This window comes from Acartia tonsa, chromosome 14 (assembly GCF_053477335.1).
Source record: "Acartia tonsa isolate MP-2025a chromosome 14, ASM5347733v1, whole genome shotgun sequence".
Lineage (NCBI taxonomy): Eukaryota > Metazoa > Arthropoda > Copepoda > Calanoida > Acartiidae > Acartia > Acartia tonsa.
Window position 1 is genome coordinate 21433312 of NC_137273.1, and position 23487 is coordinate 21456798.

General features: G+C 33.2%; 5 protein-coding genes and 1 pseudogene across 11 annotated transcripts in view; 1 reads left to right on the top strand and 5 right to left on the bottom strand.

Annotated features, from left to right (window-relative positions):
• l(2)k09848 (WD repeat domain 74 lethal (2) k09848) overlaps positions 1-2631 on the bottom strand; it is a 17248-nt gene extending 14617 nt beyond the window's left edge. The window contains exons 1-2 of the mRNA XM_080148080.1: positions 2482-2631; positions 891-955 (exon numbers count right to left, since the gene is read on the bottom strand). Coding sequence (XP_080004206.1) covers positions 891-955; positions 2482-2605 — 189 coding nt within the window. The 5' untranslated portion in view covers positions 2606-2631. The remainder of the gene's footprint in view (positions 1-890; positions 956-2481) is intronic.
• LOC145306138 (serine hydrolase RBBP9-like) lies at positions 2616-8521 on the bottom strand. The gene is made up of 6 exons (XM_080148106.1): positions 8452-8521; positions 6627-6722; positions 6118-6173; positions 5662-5723; positions 3907-4013; positions 2616-3056 (listed from the first exon to the last, which is right to left on the bottom strand). The coding sequence occupies exons 1-6, from the start codon at positions 8514-8516 to the stop codon at positions 2978-2980; spliced, it is 465 nt and encodes a 154-aa protein (XP_080004232.1). The 5' UTR covers positions 8517-8521; the 3' UTR covers positions 2616-2977.
• Positions 8516-23487, bottom strand: part of RpL19 (ribosomal protein L19) — a 249838-nt gene continuing 234866 nt past the window's right edge. The window contains exons 2-6 of one of the 2 annotated variants that reach the window (XM_080148091.1): positions 12214-12312; positions 11764-11895; positions 11130-11264; positions 10370-10467; positions 8516-9919 (exon numbers count right to left, since the gene is read on the bottom strand). In XM_080148091.1, the coding sequence (XP_080004217.1) occupies positions 8911-9919; positions 10370-10467; positions 11130-11264; positions 11764-11892 (1371 nt within the window). In that variant the 5' untranslated portion in view covers positions 11893-11895; positions 12214-12312 and the 3' untranslated portion in view covers positions 8516-8910. Of the gene's footprint in view, positions 9920-10369; positions 10468-11129; positions 11265-11763; positions 11896-12197; positions 12313-23487 lie in introns of both variants that reach the window. The other variant, XM_080148092.1, reaches the window with a different exon arrangement.
• On the bottom strand, positions 12859-18268 carry LOC145306135 (uncharacterized). 2 transcript variants are annotated; one of them, XR_013874903.1, is made up of 7 exons: positions 18093-18268; positions 17150-17368; positions 16827-16904; positions 16103-16206; positions 14823-14944; positions 13166-13521; positions 12866-13003 (listed from the first exon to the last, which is right to left on the bottom strand). XR_013874903.1 is itself a non-coding variant. In XM_080148101.1 (6 exons), the coding sequence occupies exons 1-6, from the start codon at positions 18227-18229 to the stop codon at positions 13351-13353; spliced, it is 831 nt and encodes a 276-aa protein (XP_080004227.1). In that variant the 5' UTR covers positions 18230-18268; the 3' UTR covers positions 12859-13350. The 2 variants fall into 2 exon arrangements, 1 of the variants encoding a protein (XP_080004227.1); XM_080148101.1 differs by having other exon boundaries at positions 12859-13521.
• On the bottom strand, positions 15073-15107 carry LOC145306702 (small nucleolar RNA U3; annotated as a pseudogene).
• LOC145306131 (putative arginine--tRNA ligase, mitochondrial) overlaps positions 20258-23487 on the top strand; it is a 38964-nt gene continuing 35734 nt past the window's right edge. For all 5 annotated transcript variants that reach the window (XR_013874899.1, XR_013874900.1, XR_013874901.1 and 2 more), the window contains exons 1-4: positions 20258-20784; positions 21221-21288; positions 21574-21651; positions 22881-22954. Coding sequence is in view for 1 of the 5 variants with exons in the window: in XM_080148095.1 (XP_080004221.1) it covers positions 20712-20784; positions 21221-21288; positions 21574-21651; positions 22881-22954 (293 nt within the window). In the remaining 4 variants the exon portion in view is untranslated. The remainder of the gene's footprint in view (positions 20785-21220; positions 21289-21573; positions 21652-22880; positions 22955-23487) is intronic.

Sequence of the window (23487 nt, forward strand, 5' to 3'; positions counted from 1 at the left end):
AAATATTTGTGTTGCTAACATGGACTTCATGCATTGGGCATTTCGTTAATCCAGTAAGAGGGGAGGGGAGGAAATAGGATAAAGGGGGTGGACGTGGTATATCATTATTTTAGTCAGGTACGACTTTCACTTCATTAGAGTACATGATAATCTAGTGTATGATCCAAGTAATAATAAATCTATTATCAGGGACAAACACTTAAAAAATCCTCATTGGATGAAAATAGTTGATTTATGATTTTTTGGGTTGGGGTGGTCATTTTCTCTTGGTAAGGTGGAGGTGCCATCATCCAAAATAGTTTCAAACCTTCCCTGGGCCTTTTAAAAGCTTCACGGTAAAGGGGAACCATATCGGTCCATCAATTAGCAAGATCTTAATGATTTAAAAACTGTTAAGAGGTTAACGCGATCTTAAACAGACATCCTGTTACTTTCATATAAAAATAATAGAACTGTAGATAGCTTTTGATCCGATTTTACAAAAATCTGCCCAAAAATGAAACTGATTTATACGTGGATTTTCCGGATTCTTATTTTTTTGACGGATTCCGGATTTTCAGATTTTAGCAAATTTAAAAATAAATTAGGAGATTATGTTTAACCGGGTACTAGGAAGAATCTAAAGCTGCGTTTGTTCATATTTCAACAGTAGCTTTTCTCCTATTTATAAAACCTATAGCGGCCATTTTCTAACCCTTACTCAACCTAACCTAACTTTGTTAAAAAATAAAATATATATTTGAACCAAAAAGCTCAAGCCGCTAATTTTACCCTAACAATTAACAATCCGAATCCGCTATTAAAATAACGGATTGCGGATTCGGATTCTGGATTAAAAAATTGTATAATATTTGGATGGATTTCGGATTGCCAACCCTAGTTAAAATTACCTTGGATACTTTGTCAAGACTATCGAAATTTTTGCTGATAATTCCCTTCTTATTGACATTAACACCTAAAAGTATATAAAATATTATAATTAACTATGGAGCAATTTTCTACTTAGCTTGGAGAATTATATGCAGTTACATACCCCTAATATTATACTGTAAAGCAATCATTATTACGATAAGTAAAGCCCAAACGAGGTGATGGCTTATTTTATTTTTCCGCTAAATTTCCTAAATCCTTCTCTGCAAGATAGTAGGACAACCATTGCCGTTTGCGATATTTTTTAGGACAAACTTTATACAACTCTAAAGAATAAATAGCTTGATGGACATATCGAATATAAAAGGGGTAGTTGCACGAATTGCATTAAGACTTAAAGGGACTATCCATGAACAATAGCAAATGATTGTAGCAGGTTCCAGCAGGAATTCTAAATGTTTTATTGGTGAATATACTAATATCGTTATATCGACTAAAAGAATTAAGTTTCACCATGGTTTTCTATAAATAAAACTTTGAAATGTTAAGCATTTTTGACGAAATATCATCAAATGTTTTGTTGAAATCAAAAGTTCAAATAAAAGAATATGACCAAACATAATCAAATGCTATAAAATACGAAAGTACACAATTTAAACTGTTTACAATTATACAAGTTACCATCCCTTTATCTAAATTAACATATTTCATACTTTTGTTTCATACCAGTTTGAACTAAACAAAACATTTGATGACATTTAGCTGCATGATGTTTAACATTTCAAAGTTTTATTCATATAAAACCATGGTGAAACTTAACTTTTAAATCGATATAACAATATTAAACATACCCTAGTATATTTACAAAAAAAACATTTAGAATCACTGCTGGAAGCTGCTTAGAATGACCTGCTCTTGTTCGCGGATAGTCCCCTTTGGTGAACTACATATTGTTTCCTCTTCAATAATTTAAACTACATCTACCTATAGAGCATGTATTTCATAGAATTTAAATTTTCTACCACGTAATTTTAAAATTATATTAATAAGGGGGGGGGGCGAAAGTGACACTTTTTGAAACCAAAACTAAGAGTCAACAAAGGAACTCAACTAAAAAAAGGGTTAAAGGTCTGAGATTTTGCATGGCAGTTGCTTTATAGGGGTACAATATGGAACTGTGAAGAAACGGCGGCGCAACCGCCGAAAACCGCCGTTTCCCGCCGTAATTTTTGTTGCCTTTTCTCGGCGGTTTTCGGCGGTTGCGCCGCCGTTTCTTCACAGTTCCATATTGTACCCCTATAAAGCAACTGCCATGCAAAATGTCAGACCTGTAACTCTTTTTTTAGTTGAGTTCCTTTGACTTTTAGTTTTGGTTTCAAAAAGTGTCACTTTCGCCCCCCCCCTTTATATGGCTGTCTTATTTTCACAAAAACAGCATGCCGGTAATTTTAGAGGTGCTTAATTATTTTATATCTATTGTAATACAAAATTACATATGTTAGACGGTATTCTTGTAACTTATGCTTTCAATCATTTTCCTTAAATGCATTTTATGCAACTATCCTATTAAAATTGTCGAAAAATTGTTAAAACTTCCCAAAATTATCTCACCTTTCAAAATTCCATTTTGAGAACAAATAAAAACATTGAAATCATTTTCTTCATTAGGATTATTAGGATTATTTGTAACAGCTTCTGAAGATGAAGTTTTATTTTCTACATCTGTGGATGTCATTTTTTACAGATTTTATTTTGCTCTGAAAAATACAAATTGAAATGCAAAAATGGATTACATATAAAATGCAAATTAAAGTAATTTTTTCCAGTATTACACCAAAACCGATTAATATCCGCTGAATAAGAACCGGTTCTCAGTCTTGCTGAAAAATCATGTATCGTATCATATTATAGACAATTTTGTTAAGAATAGTAAAATGAAAAATCATAATATTAGTAGCAGTTTTGTTGGCACAGTTCTTCGGCCCCTCGGGGCTAACAAAGCCGAAATTAATCCTATAAATAATCGTTTTATTATCCGCGGAAAGCTGTCTATAATACAATACGATTATTAACTACTATTAATAATGCATAAGATTTTAGATGGTACTTAATCTAAAAATTGTTTGATTTGCTTGACCAGATCTGGAAAAGTTGGCTCCATAAAATGACCAGCATCGGTATACTTTCTGAAACAGGATCATATTGATTTCAGTATGGCGCGGAAATCGATTAATATCCGCTGGATTAAAACCGGTTCTCAGATATAATGAATAATCATGCCTAGCATCATATTATAGACAATTTTCCACCAATATTTTTAAAAAAATCGTATGATAAGTGACAGCTGAGTTAATCTTATAATTTTTCTTTTTAATATCTGCAGGTGCAGAAAGATGTCTAAAATACGATGAGATGAGAAATGATAAAAATGGTACCCCAACCAATAAGCAAATCTCAATGAAACTTAGTGGAAATATGAAGAATGTGAACATATTCAATCCCTGAAAATTTCAGCTGTTAATCTTGAAAAGAAATTGATATAATCACGAAAACCTAAAAAGCTAGGAATCGATCTAGCACCCCTATTATTGGGCAAATCTTAATGCAACTTAGTTGAAATATTAGAAATGTAAACTTGTTAAATCCCCCCAAAAAATCAGCTTTCTATCTTGAATAGGAGCCGATAAAACCACGTTTACACCCACTTTGTCTCTAACTGACGGAAAGACGGACGGACATTACGAATCATATAGTAGCTTAACTACTAAAAAACCTTACTACTGTGTATAAAACTAAAATTACGCCAATTATTAGATGGAAAAACTTATTTCTTATAATCTTATTTTAAATAGCATTGCTGAAAACCCGTTTACCCACAAGGACGCCAAAAGAGGTTTTTCGTCTAAGGTCAACCAAATAGTAAAGTATAATCAATACAATACCTTATAAAGAACAGTCAACCTAAGACTTCTTTAGGTCGACCTATGTCTATTTATGAACTAGGCTATACTTATTACTTAATACGCCAGAACTTACTTGAGATTTGCTTTCAGGTTGTCAGCTACAGCCTGCTGTTCGTCCCAAGGGAGGAATGGATCGTCGGTTGATCCAAATTGTACAATATTCTTGCAGTTCTCTTGAACCTTAAAAAACAAGATAGCGTTTTTTTTTAAATACAGAAACCTCCCAGTCAATACATTAGTTAAATATGAAATAAATCCTATTCTAAGCTTTTGGTAGTGACTGATTTAATTGTCCTACTTTTTAGGGAAGCTTCATAAATGTCCTGGAATGGTTTTATGTTGTTTTTATTAGGTATTTAAATCTTAATATGATATTATGCCATATTGTTCTGCCCTCGCTAGTATAAAATATGGGAGATTTTTTCGTCCTTTGATTTTTTTTAGATTAAGTTAAGGGGGGAGGGGGGCGGGGTTTAATGCAACCATCTCGTAATCAATGATTGAATGGCACTTAGAATCCGAATTTTTTTTACTAAACTTGGCATGAGTAATCCTTGTTATGTCTAATTTCCCTAAATTGAACAAAAATTGAAAAGTAACGGCTAACAGCTCAGCCGTTCAACCGTTTTTGGGCTATTTTTAGGGCAAATCTGTCATAAATGAATTTTTGAAACATATTTTGCTTTAAATCATGTGAAATGATACCAAAATATATTTTTAAATATTTAGTACCAGCAACTACCGGCTAAAACCGTTTGAAAACGTTTCGGAACGGCAAACAGTATTATGTGCCATGTGGAGATAGTTTTCGTGACGTATTCGCCCTTAATATTAAGAGATATAAGTTTTCCGGAATTGTAATGTAGGGAGTAGATTTGAAATCTGCATCAAATTTTAAGGATTTTTTATAAAATTCGTTTTTTGTATAATTCTTTATCTAAAAGCGGAAATACAAATTAAGTTAATTAATTTTGGCATCTGTGATTGGTGGATTTAAAAAATCTGCGCTCTGATTGGATGTCGTACATCATTCAACCAATTAGAGCGCAGGTAGTTTAAAATCCACCTATCCTATTGGTCAAAACTAATTAACTTAAAATGTATTTTCGCTTTTAGATAAAGAATTTTACAAAAAACGAATTTTATAAAAAATCCTTAAAATTTGATGCAGATTTCAAATCTACTCCCTACATTACAATTCCGGAAAACTTATATCTCTTACTTAATATAGCCAAAAAATGGCTAAACGGCTGAGCCGCGCGCCGTTACTTTTCCAACTTTTTGTTCAATTTAGGGAAAATAGACCTATCAAGGATTACTCATGCCAAGTTTCGTAACGAAATTCGGATTCTAAGTGCCACTTAATCATTGATTACGAGATGGTTGCATTAACCTCCCCCCCCCCCCCCTTTATATTGGGTAATGGGTATTGGGTAACTACCTTCCATTATTCTTCATTTATTTTTAAAATAAGGGAGGGGGTTCAGTGCTCGAGAGGCCCTTTTAAGGGAATGCCCAGCACATAAAGTTCAACATAAACAAAATAAAAATCTTGGGACATAAAGATTATAGGATGAACACTGAACTTTGCTTTAAGTATTGCTAAAGGATGGATATATTTTAATATTAATTATGGTCGCTGTGCTACTGACAAGATAAATTGGGTTAAGTGCAGTTCACGGTAAAATGTTCCTGGTAGCGAAAAAGTTTGAATGAGCATACTCTATACGCTCCACCGTTTTGCCTCTAGAAGCCATTAAAGTTCTTAGATATTTGGAGATATTCGTTACCAGAAACATTTGAACGTGAACTGCACTAGACATGATACCTTTTCCCATTGCCACGGGTCTTTAAAATAGCCACTTGCAGCCTCGTTTGTGTCACCAAGATCTGGAAAAAAAGGATTTGTATTTTTTTGTGGCGAAAATGCATTTTATTACCTATCTAATTCTATAATTCTACATTTATTCAACCACGCGACTGTAGCGTTTATTAGCATAAACTTCATCAGGGTCTAAAAAACTGTGATTTTTTTTTATAAAAAAGTATCCTATATATAATATAAACACAATAACATAACAAATCATTTAAGAGACATGGTCAAAATCTAAAGCAACAAGAACAATTATATCAACAAAAAGCATAGTAACGACAGGACTATATAGATTTAAAATATGTAATATAAAATTCTACAAAATAAAACAACTTACCTACCTACATGGTTATTAATATACATTTTTTCACAAAAAAAAATAGCAGTATCAAAAATAGTTGAACTTCCTACCTGAAATATATGCGCCAACTAAAACTATTCCCCACACTTTGTTTTCTTCTGCATATCTAAACTTTATACCAAACTTTAGTTAACAATAACAATTTACATATTTATTATTTTTAATCTCTTTTTTGCGAAGCTACTCTATATTTCACATTATACGTCCATCATACCGTCCGTCCGTAACGCTCTAGGGGAAATGTGAATTTCTCGGCTGCTACTTAAGTTAAACTTTAGATAAACTAAGATTTTTTGTGCTTGGTATTTATGGATGTTGTCATCATAGATATTAAAAAATTAAGAAAGATAAACATAAAGAATAAGCTTGAGGCAAATATCAAAATGGGGGGGCGGTGGCACTTTCAATTGTAGATTTCGGTACACTTGTAGGTAGGGAAATCATGTGAAGTATACAGAGTCGCCGTAGGGTGGTAGTAATAGTATCATTCCTTAAAATAGCTTTAACCCTTCCCAGGACTGGTGAAAAGCTACAAGGAGTAAGGATTTTTGTAAGTCACCTTATAGCAGCCACAGCCCCACTAGAATGTCCAATTATGATTGTGTTTTCATCAACTTTAAGTTCATCCTTCATATAGGGCAACCATATAGATCTCCTAAATGCAACAAAAATCATTTTTGATTGTTTGTCAATGATGTAAAAATGTGCTTTTACAACAGACGAACACAAATCCTTTGAAAAAAAGAAGTAGGTTTAGTTGGTATATCTGTTAAGATCCTAGCAATTACAAAAACAATTAGGGAAGATTCAAATAGGTCCTTGGAAAGTTTAGGTTTACTCTATATCATTTTTTAGGGGTGTATATTCTGCACAAGATTCAGTATTTTCCTGCAAAAAAATATTTAATTACTTCCCCGGTAGGTAGGTTTTTTCTAAAAAAAAAAGGGCAAAAATTGGAAAAAGACCCCTCCCCTAAATGCATTGAATCAATTAAAGTTTTCTTATTATTTTGTTATATACATCATACACATATTTTTTAGATGGTTTCAGGCTGTTTCTATGCCCACCTCATCAACCGTCGAATGAGCCCCTACGTGCCAGGTACGTAGCCGATATTGCTAATAAAAATAAAAATTAATTTAAAAGAACCAACCTAGCTGTGATTGGATCAGGCATATTGCGTAGTGTAGATTCAAAATTTGGCAGATAATTTAATTTTCTGTTTACCCAACCATACCTTAATATAATATTATATATATAGGTAGGTATTAGTATTTGATAATTAAGGAATTAACAGACCTTTCAAAGAAAATGATCTTAAATAGCATAAGAAAAAGCCGCGAATATAATTAAAAATAAGGTATAATACAAATTCTGCAAAAACAAAGGAAAATGATCTTATAAACTAGAGAAGCCTGGTCCAGCAAGATCTCAAAAATAACAGAATAAAATTAAAGGGAAGATTCATATAGGACATCAATTGTTTGCCTATTTATCATGTCATAAGCCATTACTAGACAACTACAATATGATAACAAAAAAGCGGTTACGCCCCTAAACTCCTCTAGGGAGGTGGAGGGGATATACCCTCTCAAATTTTCTATTTTAGAAAAAATTTTAAAATAAAGGGAGAGGTCATTTTCTAGTAAATCCCGTAAAGGTGTGTGTTATAAGGCCTAAAAATAGTAGTAGAACGATAAGGTGCTCTAGATATATGTATTCCCTATTGAATAGAACAATAGGGAATTTTTTTTTTTTTTTTTGATAACCGTACCTGGATTATCTAAAAAAAATACGAAATTTCTATCAAACGCTTTGTTTGGCTCAAACTGACAAAAATTAAAAAAAAATATAATTATAATAATAATGTTTTCTATAGGTACAAGGTAAAGGTTAAGAACAATCTATACCATTAAACAAAGGAAGAAGTCATTCTTTACAGGTTGATTTATTATAATTATATTTTTTTTTATTTGTGTCAGTTTGAGCCAAACAAAGCATTTGATAGAAATTTCAGATATTCCAGGTACGGTTATCAAAAAAAAAAAAAAAATTTCTTCCCTATTGTTCTATTCAATAGGAAATACAAATATATAGAGCACCTTATCGTTCTACTACTATTTTTAGGCCTTATAACACACACCTTTACGGGATTTACTAGAAAATGACCTCTCCCTTTTTAGGGGTGTGTCTTTTTTAAGGGGCGATTTAGGGTGGTGGTACTTATCCAAAATAGTTACAAACCAATACCTATGAAAAGCTACAATGAAAAGGAGAATAAAATCGATTCAGCCGATTGCAATGTCCAATGTAATAGAAACAAACAGATAGATAATGACATCCTGTTGCTTTTTCATAAGAAGCATAATTTTTAAAGTTTTTACCAGTTACATTGAGCAACATCTCCACATCCATTACCAGGTACAATCACAGCTCTTTTAGGCACCATTTTATTCTGCAAAATATTTATAAAGTTTATAAAAATAGTATAAAAAAATATCAGGTTTATGATTCTCAATACAGGTTTTTAAAATATCGAAAGACTTATCTTAAAATGCTGGGAGACTTATTATATCACATAATTTTAACATTCACAAATTTTTATCTGATTGGACAATCATCTTGAATGAATGGGACAAGGTCAAGACATTGATAGAACTCCTTGGCTCTCAGTCTCATGGCTCTGTTCACATCCTGCTTCAGTGTAAGTACAGAGTCAGCTTGCAGTCCTACTGCATCCTCCATCTTTGAGAAGTATTTGCTTGGATATTTAGCTGTAAGCTTGCAAACCAAAGAATCATTGATACAGCCTGGCAGTAGTAAGGTCTTCAAATTGGGATACTTCATGTTAGATTCATCCAGTCTAAATTCATCATAAAATGATGTTGTAACAATATCTCTTGATAAAAAAGAAATTCAAGATTTTCAGCATTGAAAGTTGCTCTCCAGTACCCAACTCCCATTATATACAAATCTCTCAAGTTTGGAAGGTCAAATTCTAACTTTTGCTCAGGCGCAAATTCATTGTTTGGTGGACGTGGAAATTCACACACTAAATGCTCCAGAGTAGTTGAACAATCTTGTATGAAGTTCCATCCTGATTGAACATCCTTATCAATCCACAGGTATTTTAAATTCCTAAACTTTGCCCTTTTATCTAAATCATAAAGATCATGAATCTTAAGGGTAATCAGTTGTTCAGCAAACTGTTCAGCAAATGCATACAGGTTTAATGTACTGCTTTCTATGGATATGTGCAATAACTTTGGCATTTTAATTTCAGGTAAATTACCATCGACCAAGCAACATTCAAAATCTATTCTTCTTACATTTTCACTGCAGGCAAATGTCAAGAATTTAATTGGTGCGAAACCACAAACTGCAAACTTTAAGGCTTGTATGCGAGGAAGATTAATTTCATAAGGAACCTTAATCCAATCCCAATATCCACGAACAGATAACTTGGTAAGAGTGTTTGCATGCCTTTTAATTAACTCTATCTCTATTTCGCAATCATCATCAGGTTCTGCGGTACTCATCAAATGAAGCATTTCTAGATGAGGAAATCTAAAAAACTCATTTAACAAAAAAACTTCATTTCCTATCAAAAATACGCGTAGTCCTGTAACATAAACACCCCAGACATTCAATATCCAGGTTAACATTTCCTTCTTATAGGAAGAGTGAAGTATTTTATTCAGTAGCCCAATGTTGATGCTGTAGTTTAGAATAATGTCATCTATTTTTGCCTTTCCAAGTGTGTCCTGAACTTCTTTAAATTCAGAGTATTCATTAAGATCTATTTTCCACGTTCTGAAGGTGGAGTCCAGAATTTTAATTTTCTTTCCGAACCTATAACAAAAAAATTATATCATGAAAAGTAAACAGATTATAGAAAGAAAAAAAATATGTTTAGTTATCAATGAAAATATATCTAATAGAGTGAAGCAAATTAAGTGTACTTTCATACAGACATACAAACTGGGATCTAAAGGGATAAGAAATGGCCGATAAATTGATGTACATCCCAATGGTGATACAGAAAACAAACCTTCTGTTGACTACACTTAGTGGTTAAAACGTTTGGACACTAAACTAAAAAAACAGTTTTGTTAGCCCCGAAGAACCGAAAACCTAGGCTAACAAAACTGGTATTCATTATATGATTTTAGTTTTAATATTCGTGAAAAAATGTCTGAAATACGATGCTATACATGAATGATTTTCAGTACAGCTAAGAACCAGTTCTAATCCAGTGGATATTAATCGGTCTCAAAGCCGCAAACTGGAATATAAAATTACCATCTGTTGACGAGCCTAAGATTTTTCTTGTCCTTGATGTCCAATGATTTAAATACACGAGAGAGAACTGTGTCGGGTAGGCTCAACAATGGAAACACCTGGGGAAAAATTAATCTTTAATAAGGGATAATTTAAATGGATATAAGGTTGCTAATATGGGCACAATTTATTGGTTAGTTCGTTCATACAAAATGAGGAGAGGAGATGGGATAATATGGGGGGAGATAGTTATTTTAGCCAGCTAAAAGTTTCACTTTATTAGAATACATGATAATCTGGTGTAAGATCCAGGTAATAATATAACTATTGTTGAAAAACAGTGAGATTTTAAAATTATGAAAATCTGGTTAACAGTACAGCACAAATGTGCAGAAGATTAAGCTATATGTACTTTTTTTCCTTTGATTAACCGAACGATCATATCATGGTTACCAGATAACTCCAGGGGTATATATTCTGCACAAAATACATTTTTCCCCCTGCTGTAAATTTTTATATTTTATTCCCACCATTGAGAGGGAAACAAGGGAATAATATTTTCAGAACTCTTTACTTTATTTATAACCCCCCCCCCCCCTTCCCCATATATTGTTTTAGTTTTTTCACAATGGAGGGAAGAAAAATGGAAAAAAATGTTGTCAGTTCTCTTAATTTCAAGATTTTTTCTCCCCAACCTTATATACTTTTTCTCCCCCCTTTAGCAGGGTCAACAAAGCAGAATAAATACACCCCTGGATAACTCTTTAAAAAATTGCTTTACCTTACAATGACAGACACTTAGATCTTCAAACAGTTTTGCCTTTTTGTTGTAACCAACATTTCCCCGTACTGGTAATTCTCTCTTATTCATTTCTACATATTTACCCTGTAGCGGCTGTTCACTTACTTCTAGGTCCTTAAAGAGAGAAAAAAAAATCCTATAATGAAGGAGAAGAGTAATCACAGAAACTTTCACACATCGTGCATTGTTAGGCACCGAAACTATCTCCCCTTATTTAAAAATAAAATAAAAAAGGAAATAAAGTGGAACCGGAGGGGGTTACCATAGGGTAAGAGAATCAAAGGAAAAAGCCCCCGCAAGTTAAGGACCCCCACAAAGGTTAGGCATAGAAAGAACTACTCTCCTCTCTCCTCTTTCCAATTTGTTTCAAAGTTCTCTAACCGCTGTACTTTTATATAATACAGCTTCTCATAAGTCTGTTAAGGTTTGTAACTATTTTAGGAGAGGGTACCACCACCCTTACAAGAGAAATCACCCCTAAAATGAAAATGTTAGCAAAAAACTAAAGGGGTGGACCCCCCCCCCCCCTACCCTCCACACACACACACACATCTCAAGCGCATCTAGACGCCTCAAGAGGCGTAGCCGCCTGTAATTTAATAGATTAACAAACCTTTACAATGAGATGGATATCTAAGGCAAGCTGTGCTTCTGACTGTCCTTGTTCAGGAATATCAAGTTGGTCAGCTATCTTCCTTAGCATGCCCAGAATACTATTCTCATAATGTGGAGTTAGAGACATCCTCTGAAAAAATGAAATCTCCAATGATGATTCACAAAATTACCCCTAGTGTAAATCACAATTGTGGTGGTTAAAACGTTTAGACACTCAACTCTCCAAAATTATTAGCCAACGAATAAGAGACCATTATTATAAAAATTTGGGGGTGTAATAAACAGTCCAATGTACCCTTCCTCCCTGGTGATAAGACAAAGGGTGTATATTCTGCATAGGTGACCATGCTAATGGGGGGGGGGGGGGGGAGGGGATGAATAAAAATATGTGGTTTATGGGAAAAAGAATTAATCTTTTGCAGAATATATGACCTTGGATAAAACCAACCTCTGTTGCTGGCTTAGCTTCGGTTTCTGAAAGCTCTGAATGTAACCCCTCCCTCCTCCAGAAACCTTTCTTTTTCGACTGGTACCTGGCATTGTGCTATCTGCAAAGGGGACTATCCACGAACGAGAGCACGTGATTCTAAGTACCTTCTAGCATTGATCCCAAGTATTTTCTTTCAGAATATAATAGGTCACCATATATCATTATTGTATTGACGAGAAAATTTATGTTTCACCATGTTTTTTTTAGGTATTTTAATTGATATTGAAAACTGTTATGAAGCTAATTCTTTTAATAAGATGGATATTTGATGATACACATGCGAATACTCGTGTTATATAGATTGTAAATTAATCCATATTAGCATTAATTTAAACATACATATGAGATATATTAAATGTGCTTTTGAATTTTTTTTTATTTTTATCAATTGACAACATGGACAATTAAAGACACCCCGAACTCAACAAAACGTTTGATAGAATTTTGACTAAAAATCATGGACATTTTTTTACTTTTCTTCAACTTGATGTGGTGAAACATAAATTTTCTCGTCAATATAATTATTATTAATAGTGACCTATTATATTTTGAAAGAAAATACTCAGGATCAATGCTGGAAGGTACTTAGAATCATGTGCTCTTGTTCGTGGATAGTCCCCTTTATGGATAATATAATTTAGTAAATAAAATACAATATAATTTGAGTAATTAAGTATGGCTTTGAAACAAATTAGGTAATATCCGCTGGACTAGAACCAGTCCTCAGCTATGCTGAAAAAACATGTACCTATAGCATTGTATTAAAGACAATTTTCCAAGAATATCAAATTAAAAATTATAAATCAATTCCAGTGTTGTCATCCTGTGCCTTCGGCCCCTCGGAGATAACAAAACTGATTTTAATCCTATAATTTTTCATTTTAATATCAGCGGAAAACTATTATATTACGATAAAATAAATAACTATTCTTTGCTAATAAAATTTTCATATCACATATGATTTAAAATAATGCTTGTTTTAAATTATGTTTTGATATAAATACTAAAATTTAGATACAACTTTTCAAAAAGGCATCAAAAGAAGGTTTACACAATAAATATCTATTTGTTACATCGTTCTGTTTTCTTTGGAAATTAAAGTGGTGGAAACCCGCCAAAAGGACCGCCTCTTGGTGGCGCCGGTGGCGGAAAAAAGGGCGGAGGGAACCAAGATCCCATTCCTGGGCCCCTGCCCCCTCCCACCCCCTGTGGGAACAAGGGCTCCTGGGTGATGGGATCAACCGAGTAGGACATCCAAGTCAGCTTCTACAAAATAATAGATATATTATTACTTGGATGTTGCTTGCCCCAAAATTTTATAATAAATTTTTTTCCCTGCTGCAAATTTTTTTAATTTTCTTTCCCCTCCTGGTTTTTTTCCATCAAGGAAGGGGAAATAAGGAAAAATATTTTCAGAACTCTTTATTTTATTCATATTATCCCCCCTCCCACACATTATTTTAGTTTTTTCACCAAGGAGGAGAGAAAAATGGAAAAAATGTTTTCATTTCTCTTAATTTTTACATTTTCCCTCCTCCCCCCCCCCCCCAAAAAAAACACATTTTTATTTTTTTTACTCCACCTTTATCAGGGTCAATTTTGCAGAATATACACCCCTGTAAAGTGTTACACCCAGCTGGCTATTATAACGATACTCCCCATCCACCCCCTATAATAATATCCCATCCCATCCCACTGGATAAATGAACTGACCAATAAATGAGGTACATATTAGCAACCCAAAATGACAACAAATTTTCCGCAAATATAAACACATATTCAATATCCAAAATCTTAAGATATATTCGAAGTGCGAGGGAGAGGATGCAAAAAAAAATAACCTAAATCCATCCCAAATAAAACAGCCTTAAACCATCCCGTGATATAAGTAAACTTTCTCTAAAAAGGTTAACTCATACGATTTTTTGGTTGAAGAGATCTTAACGAACTAATACCTATAAATATATCTATAATACAAAGTAGCTTGATGTCTGTCCGTCTGTCTGTCCCTTAAGATCTCGGTAACCACTGAACCGATCGGATTCTACTCTTCAGTGTATATACCTATTGGTCCTGTGGTGGTTTTAAGCTATTTTCTTGGGGGGTGGACACCCCCAACCCCCCTCAAAACAAAAAAAAATCCCCCCCCTTTTTTTTTTTGTAAGAAATATCCTTGGTCCTTTGTAGAAGATTTCCATTGTGGAATATTTTTTTTTTACAAATTTCACCTTACACTTTTTTTACCATATCTTGGGGCAAAGCCCCTAGAGGCTAGGGGCGAATCCGCTAGTAGTTAGGTAATATAATAAGATTCATCTGCACTTATAAATTAAAAACAGATATAAAGAAAAAAATGGAAAATATTTAAAGAACTCTTTATTTTATTCATTTTATTCACATTATATATTTTTATTTTTTTTTACCAAGTGGGGGGAAATGGAAATTTTTTCAGTTTTCTTAATTTTTACATTTTTTCCCCCAACCACATATTTTTCATCCCCTCCCCCTCTTCAGTAGGGTCAATTTTGCAGAATATTCACCCCTGAAACAAATTGAATTTAACAAACCTTTCTGGTGTTTAATTTTCTTGTTTCTTTGATAAATCTTTCAATTGGATCTTCATCTTCTGCCAAAAGAACATTTGGATAATGCTTCTTTAATAAATATTTCCATAAAGCAGTTTCACGACCTTTTATAAACTTGGATTTTAGGTTCCATCAATTCATGGCTTCAGAGTGGACATTGGACTGTAAATTACCAGGGACAGAGGTGACATTGGGCTGTTAGCTATCTTTAAGTTTCGTAATGAAACTAAGGATATATACTACAGAAATGATTCTGTGAAGTATAATAGGGTGTCCCATAGAGTAGTGGTTAGCGCACCACGCTGTGGTTGGGAAAATCCGAGTTCAAGTCCCTTCATAGATATTGCACTTGGATGACAAATGCTGTTGCAATTTGTCAGAATATAATCACGCAACCTTCCCTGTGATGCCCTTAGGTTGTAAGGAGGGAGATTTGTAGGAAGTTAGGATCCTACCTATCAAGCAACTGTAATCGTGCTTTCCCTCGTCCATGCTCCTCATCCATATGAGAGTGCCATTAATTAGGGTGGCTTAATATGGAACACCTGCCAAAACTCTAGGCCAGGGTGATGTAATAATTGAGTAGCTTCCACGAGAATTGCGGGTCAGCTTGTAATGTAACATAGAATACACTCAACTGTGCGCGAAGCTTACCAATCTAGGATTGGTCAAAGGATTCTCACCTCCAATCTCCACGTGCATCTGAATCCTAACTTTAGAGAATCAAGGCTACATACATACATACATTGGGCTGTTCATTACACTAGTCCCAAAAGTTTTATAATAACGTTCTCTTTCTCGTTGGCTTAACAACTTTGGGTACTTTTGTTGAATTTTGATTGGTTAGTTCATTAAGTCCAGTGTTAAAACGTTTCTACCACTAACTGTAATCTACACAAGGTGTAATTTTGTGTATCATCACAGGGGATGTAAATAAATTTTCGGCCATTGTCTTATCCCTTTAGATTCCTAGTAAATAAGACTGGTACAAACTCTTTAATCTCTTTACTGTACATAAACTTTTCGCCCGTTGTCTTATCCCTTTTAACCCATTGATTCATGCCATAATTGAGTGTTAATGACTTTTATGGTATAAAATGTTAAGCTATTCCAAACCTCAATAAAGTTTAACTTCAAAAAATAAACTTAACAACTAAATAGCATCGTTTACTTTGATGAAAAGTATTCCATCACAATGTGGTTGTATACTAACATCCAAAAGTTATCATAACTTTTGACTGGCAGAAAAAATCCATGTTAACCTAATGCCCAGAGTCTAGTGTTGGCTGCTGACAGACTTAGAACAGATCTGTAGTCAAGATATCTCAACATTTTTCTTAACACCTCATCTGGCAGTGACAATAAACCTGTTCAAATCTTCATTAGTGTTTCTACAGAGGGGGTGTATCTTCTGCACAAGATTCATGTTTTGTTATTTATTTAACTTTAAACCCTGACTATATATAATATTTATCTAGTTACTGATATACTTAATTAAATTAAAAGCAAAGATGTATGAATTTTTAGCTTTTTAGGATGTTTCTAAATGTGCTATTTTATACCGAAAGTAAAACTGCTAATTTTGATATAAATATTTCCTTCAATTTATTCCAATACAAATACTTTTCGGAAGAATCAGCCAATTTTTAAACAATCTTAAAAGGGGAGTATGCACGAACAAGAGCAAGTGATAATAAGCACCTTCCAGTAGTGATTCTAAATGTTTTTTTGTGAATATACTAGGGTTATGCGTAATATCATTAAGTCGCTTTTAAAAAATAAGTTTCACCATGTTTTTTTTTAAATTTTGAAATGTTCGGCATTTTTTTGACTGTATATCATCAAATGTTTTGTTAACTTCAAACTGCTGTGACACATAAGTATACTTTTTCAATAAAAAATGCTAATTTAGAAAAAGTGATGGTAACTTGTAAACAGTTTTATTAGTGTACTTTCGTAATTTATAAAAAAAAACACTAATAAATTCCTTTTTCAATGCCAGTCAACAATCTTGCCTTATGGCGTAATCTCTCCCCAATACTGGAGATAAATAATCTCTTCAACCTTATCATTAGCATACATGTTTAATATAAGGAATGAAGATTCCTGAAGTAACAATAGGCAGGGAATAATATAGGAAGCCCCTGTGAGGCCAAAAAATTAACAAGCAACAGGTTAATTACATAATACGAAGGAAATCTAAATTATATTAATATGGCGATTACTAGGATGAATAGGTAGATGTGTTATGGTTAGAACTCAAAGCGTTAAAAAAGTTATCTTTGATAATAAAACACATGTATGTATGCCTTTCATAATTGACTAATCTCAAATCTTGAACATATTCATCTATTTCTTTGATTTGAAATGTGAAGCTATCTGACGTGTCAGGCAGGTGACAATGTATCATCAGAATGGTGGGGCCTAATGGGAATATTGTGAGCTGCATCTTTGTTTGTGTGTCAAGGTAGGTATAAAGGAAGACAATGCCAGCAGGAGTTCGTGTCAGCAAGGTGCTATTATCACCTCTAAAATATTGTCAAACTAATGCAGATATTCTTTTTACATGAAATTATCTGATAATATCAATTTAAAAAACAGCACTTTCTTATTTATTGTGTTTACTTTATTGTTCTCATGTTTAATGATGGAATAGCGCGGCGGTTTCCCTGATATGGCATTTCTAAGACAAACATAGTTTTAACACCAGCGTGTCGGAGCCGTTTAATTTTGATGCGGCTCCGGCTCCTAACTTAAAATTAGTATATCAATTTTGTTCATTATTGAATTTGATAAAATAAAATAAATAATATAAAATATTTTGCTTATATTTGATTAAAGCTATATATAAGTAGAAAGATGTGTGTCTATTTGTTAAGTAACAATAGTTTTTCAGTTTATTATATGGAAATAGACCGTTGCCAAATTATAATATTAATGTAAAAAATCATTTTTAGCTAATCTGGAGCCGGAAAAGTTTTTAACGAAAAATACGGCTCCGGCTCCACCAAAAATGTTGCTGCTCCCGGCTCCAGCTCCGAAACGCTGTTTAACACTTTTAAATATCTCAATACCGGCAGGTAATAGAGCCTTGGGGTAACAAAACTGGTATTAAATGTGTGAATTTTATTTTAATATTCGTGGATAATTGTCTGTCATACAATGCTATACAGGATTTTTCACATAGCTGAAAGCCGGTTTTAATCCAACGGATATTAATCGATTTCAAAGTCATACTAGAAATATACTAACCTAATATTGAAACCTAAATTTAAGGCAATATTATGAACAGCCAGAGAGATAAGATCCACAGATGTTTGTATTTCCAAATTGTATTTTTCAAACAGAGAGTCGAGCTCGTCATTTTGGGGATTACTCATTGAACCCATCTGATATTTGAGTATTGTCTGAAAAATAAATGTACATAAACAATAAATCCCATGGAGATAAAAAAAATAAACAAGATACTTAAATGTATGTCTAATTATTTGAATTAAATTGTTTTTGTACCAATAACAAAAATGGGGTGGGATGTGACACTTTTTGAAACCTAAAGTAAAAGTCAAAGGAACTTAAATAAAAAAAAAGATGGAAAATGACATGCCAATTCCTTTACACTAAGCAGTATAAAAAATCTTTTTTTTTCCCGATATTATTTAGCTATCCCCGGGGCAGCTCTGAAAATAACAGCTATGGCTCCAGATATATATGGTGGCTCCGCATACCTGCCAAAAAGTGTCACACGCCATCACCCCCCCCCCCCCCTCTTGAATTTAGATTATACATATTAAGAGAGGGGTAGGTTTCTGGTAGAATTCGTAAAGGTGTGTGTTTTAAGGCTTAAAAATAGTAGTAGAACGATAATTTTCACTAAATATGTGTATTTCTTATTGAAAAGATCTATAGAGACAAAAAAAAAATTTTTAAGTTAACATAAATTATCGTACTACTACTGTTTTAACTTATAACACATAACCTTTATGGATTTTTCCAGAAACCTACCCCTCTCTTTGTTAGATACAGATTTTCAAACAAATTCATATATACAAACACACAGTAGGTAGATATTGATAGTTATAGCTAAAAAAAACACTTTCAAATAATCAAATGTATCATCTATATTTATTTTGAAGGTTAAACATTACTTAATTTTTGAAATATCAATTCTGCTGAAGTCAAAATAACATTTAGCTAATTTTATTGCAAAGTTCAGGAATGGCAGTTTTTGATTCAGTTTCAGATTCAGGTTTGAATTCTAACCATTCAATCAGGTTCATCTATCCCCAATAACGATACACAAAATCACCTTTCTGTAACGTAAGAATAAGGATGAAACATTTGAATTTTGAACACTCAACTTATATTATTAATAAACCAACCAATCAAAATTTACTCAAGTCCTCAAAGTTGTTAAGCCAGCGAATAAAAAAACGTTATTATAAAACTTTGGGGACTAATGTAATAAACAGCCTATTGTCCCCTCTCTCTATCTGGAAAAAAAACACAGAGCACTTTTTAATAACGTTTTTGGGTTAATTTTCCTTTTTAACTTTAATTTTCTATCATTATGACTTTACTCATTTTTAGCAGACAACATGAACAATAAACAACAACTCTTTTCCAAACGCGTGTCAACATGGCATCGTTCCAAAAGAATAACAGATAAAAAATCACATCATATTTTTAGCCTTTTTTTCTCAATCCTATGTTGTGATCACCCGCATTTTTCGTTCTAGGAGCTTACTAAACTTGCGCAATTGCCGCGTTTAATTTTTAAAAGGACACTCCCGGATTTAAAAAAAATATAAATCAAATTATGTAAATTGAGTAACAAGGTTTTTATATTTGTCAGTAAAGTTTACAAAACAGGGAAGCTTCACATATGTCTTGAGATGGTTTTAGGCTATTTTTTTTAAATTTAAGTCTTTGCGCGGTTATTGCAAACTGATTTTTATCCTGGAAGGAATTTCCTAGTCTTGGGGTGAAAGAGCCCAATTATAACTAAAAATCCCTTGGCTAATTTAAGCTGTAAAGCAGTATTGATATACATATTACTTTAGTCTCTATTTTAAAATTTTATTGTCGGATTTAAATGATTATTAGAACATTTTAACTTTTTTCAAAAATTATTTTAGAAATAGTTTGAACTTTAAAACGATTATTAGGATTTAAAAATTTAAAGTCCAGAGTTTCCCTTGTAGGCTTAAAGTAAACGAAACAATTTTTGTTTTTATATAGTTTTAGTTAAAATTAAAAATAAACTAATTTACTAAAAGCCATTATAAACACCGCCGCCGCCACACGGCGTAGACTAAACATGCACGCATTGGCATCTGATTTCAGATTTGTTTGTTAATCGTTAAATCGTTTCATTTGCAAGTAAAATCGCCTGAAATAAAACTTTTAGCCATCCCCTACAATTTTCCTTTAAGTGCCCTGTCGAGCATAGAAACCCCTCTCCCTTATTTTTTAAATAAATTGCATGAAAATAAGAGAGATGTGTATGAAAATATTAAAATTTTCTTTTTTTTAAAAATGTATTTTAGCCTTAAATCTTTAATATTTGTGTTATTTCACTGTAAATCTAATTCTCAAACAATAGAATATGTATGTTTTATGATATGATTTAATTTTGAATAAGGAAAATAATAGGTTTATTTGTCTACTTGAGTTTAGGTTTTTCTATTCCTACACTAGCAAAAGTATTATATTCAGACTTATTTGTTTTTCCACTTATATATTTTTCTTTATGTAACAGAATAGACCATGCAGTACGTTTATGGTTAACGTTTATTATACCTTCTATTATAATATCCCCAAGATTTAAAAACAATATTACCTACCTAAATTTCAGAAAATAAAAATTAAGAAATGTCTAGCGAAGATGAGAGAGAGGAGAAGTTTGATAGCACAGACCCTATTGTTCTCAGAGCTTTAGTTACAGGTAATTTCTGGGATTTACAGGAATAGGGCAATGGATCTAAAGTTCAGAAGCACAGGCCCCATTGTTCTTAGAGCTCTAGTAACAGGTAATTTCAGGGATGTTTAGACAATGGATCGAAAGTTTAATTCGACCCTGTTGTTCTGGGAGACTTAGTAGAAAGACAGATGAGACACTTTTTAAAACAAAATCCAAAACTCAAAGGATATCAAGTTGCTTCTATGAGGTAAATTTTTGAACTTGAAATTTTTCTTGTTTGTTAATTCTTGCTAAATTAGACAATTTTGATTCATTTTGAGACTAACTTAATTTTCTTATCAAAAATATCACTGACATTTTCACGTACTTGACACTTACATGTCATTACTACTCTAACAAAAAAATCACTAGACGGACAAGTTAGTTACAGAATAGCTTTGATAAATCATCTGTTTTTTAGGTCCGGAAGCAGGCTCCATAATTGGAAAGAAAGGAGATTCTATTAAGAACATCAGAGATGAATCAAAGGTCCTTATTTTTATTATAATTTCTGTAGCATTTAGGTTAGGTACAATTTACAATGCATAGCCTCTCGACAATCAATACTAGAAAGTTTGTAGGTCCATTAAAAATATTTTGTACTTCAAACTTTTTTGACATCAATATTTCATTTGGTATAATTTTATTGATATTTGGTATAATGATGTCTAGGACGATTAGTGCGAATCATCTTTTAATCAAGTCTTTAATTATTGGAGCTTTACATTGATTTGTTGTTAATTGGCTTAAAATACATGAACCTTTTATTTTTAGGCTAAAGTTAGTATATTTGGAGACAGTAAAGATGAAAGATTGATTTCTGTGGAGGGAAAAACAGATTCTATATTCAAGGCATTTCATATATTTTTCTAATCGACATCTCAAACGCAAAATCAATTCCCATTTCAATATTCATCCATTGTTATTAAACGGAAATGTAATTTATTACTTGAGAATAAACTAGCGGCTGCGCTATATTCGTAGGGATATGGAAGGACAGAAAAATAGCCTAAAACCATATCCAGACTTATTCATAAAAATACAATAGCCTTAAACCATCTCAGGGTCTATAAGAAGCTTCAGTGTAAAGGAGAACCATAACGGTCCAGCGATTAGCGAGATACTTCGCTACAGTCAAAAATAACTTCACTAGATACTTTACATAATTGGATAACATTATTTTAAATGTCTTCATTTAAATTCGGGAAAATGTAACATAAACAATAAGTTCATCTAATCTGGATTATTAAAACCCAATAATGCTACCATGAGATCTTAATAGACAGACTAATCCAATTTCTGATTCTTTTTTTAAAGCCAAAAATCTAAATTCCCAACACACCATCGTTTCGAGGATCTTAAAAGGACTCTCCACAGAAAAATCAACTTTGGATTTTTGAAAATCTAACCTGAAACTATTATTCTCTGTTCAATTTTAGGCATTTTTTGTTTTTGTGGCATCGCGATCGAAGCCCTTTGAAAATTTTGTCCGCCGCCTATTTGTACTGCCGCTATAACAATATATACTACACTTTCCTCCACTCAATATGTGTTCGCCGCTAAAGAACATTTGCTCCATTGCAACCGGCCGCTCTACGATTTATCCTCTTCCTTGACTGGACAATCCTGCCGCCTCCATTTTGTGTTCGCCTCCGCCAAATATAACCATCTTTTGCCGCAGTTGCCGCATTCATCGCCCTTCTCCGCCGCTACTCCGCTATACATTGCGCACGTAGCTATACACAACACCCCCAGCCTCCATTAAATTTCTGAACAAGGGAGAGGGGAGCATGTATTAAAAAGCGACGTACAGCGGAGTAGCGGCGGAGAAGGGCGATGAATGCGGCAACGGCGGCAAAAATAGAAGCTAAAAATCACTAAAGCAGCACAAATTAAATGGCGGGAGGATTCACTTAAAGGAGGTAAAAAATTTCAAAGGGCTTCGATCGCGATGCCACAAAAACAAAAAATGCCTAAAATTGAACAGAGAATAATAATTTCAGGTTAGATTTTCAAAAATCTAAAGTTGATTTTTCTGTGGAGAGTCCTTTTAATAGACAAAGTTGTATGAAACTGGCCAGGCGTACACAATGATCTGTAAAGTTCTGGAGAGTAGATCTGATCCGGATGCATCTGGTGGCAGAAGTAGAAATAGGTATGTACTTCACGTACTAAATAGGGAGGCATGGTAGCTTAGTAGTAACTAACTGAGTTCAAATATCAAATGTTGACTCGAACTTCTCAACCTCGCCGTAGACATAATTTAGGACACCTGCCATATTCGGCACAGGTTAGGTAATAATGAGGAACTCTCATGTGGGTCAAAAGTTTCCACAACTTCGTAGTTTTTACACAATGCAATGGCTAAACAATCATATTACATCCCCCCCCCCCCCCCTTTAAAAAAATAAAACGTACCAAATAGTTCTTTAAGTAAATTTTTGAAGAAATAAAATGGATGAGAACAAAGTTTATATAGAAATTATATAAAGAAACTTCCTAGAAAGCTTTAAAGGGTCTATAAAAGTATCGTGAGCAGAATAACTAGGGTTGGACTATCCGCAATCCGAACAATTTTTGTACCCAGAATCCGTATCCGCAATTTAAATTGAGGATACGGATTGTTACTTTTTTACGACTTTTGTAGCACTTTAATAAAGGGGGAGTGGGGAGTTGTGACATTTTTGC

What these genes read in the sequence shown, in the direction of transcription:
- LOC145306138 (XM_080148106.1), bottom strand. Translation starts at nt 8,516, where the DNA reads ATGGTGCCTAAAAGAGCTGTGATTGTACCTGGTAATGGATGTGGAGAT. An exon ending in GATGTTGCTCAATGTAACTG is followed by an intron (nt 6,723 to 8,451) that starts GTAAAAACTTTA and finishes TGTTGCATTTAG; the next exon opens with GAGATCTATATGGTTGCCCT. An exon ending in AACCTGAAAGCAAATCTCAA is followed by an intron (nt 3,057 to 3,906) that starts GTAAGTTCTGGC and finishes ATCCTGTTTCAG; the next exon opens with AAAGTATACCGATGCTGGTC.
- LOC145306135 (XM_080148101.1), bottom strand. Translation starts at nt 18,229, where the DNA reads ATGGGTTCAATGAGTAATCCCCAAAATGACGAGCTCGACTCTCTGTTT. An exon ending in AATTTAGGTTTCAATATTAG is followed by an intron (nt 17,369 to 18,092) that starts GTTAGTATATTT and finishes ACAATATTTTAG; the next exon opens with AGGTGATAATAGCACCTTGC. An exon ending in CACTAGACTCTGGGCATTAG is followed by an intron (nt 14,945 to 16,102) that starts GTTAACATGGAT and finishes AGTTTATAAAAG; the next exon opens with GTCGTGAAACTGCTTTATGG.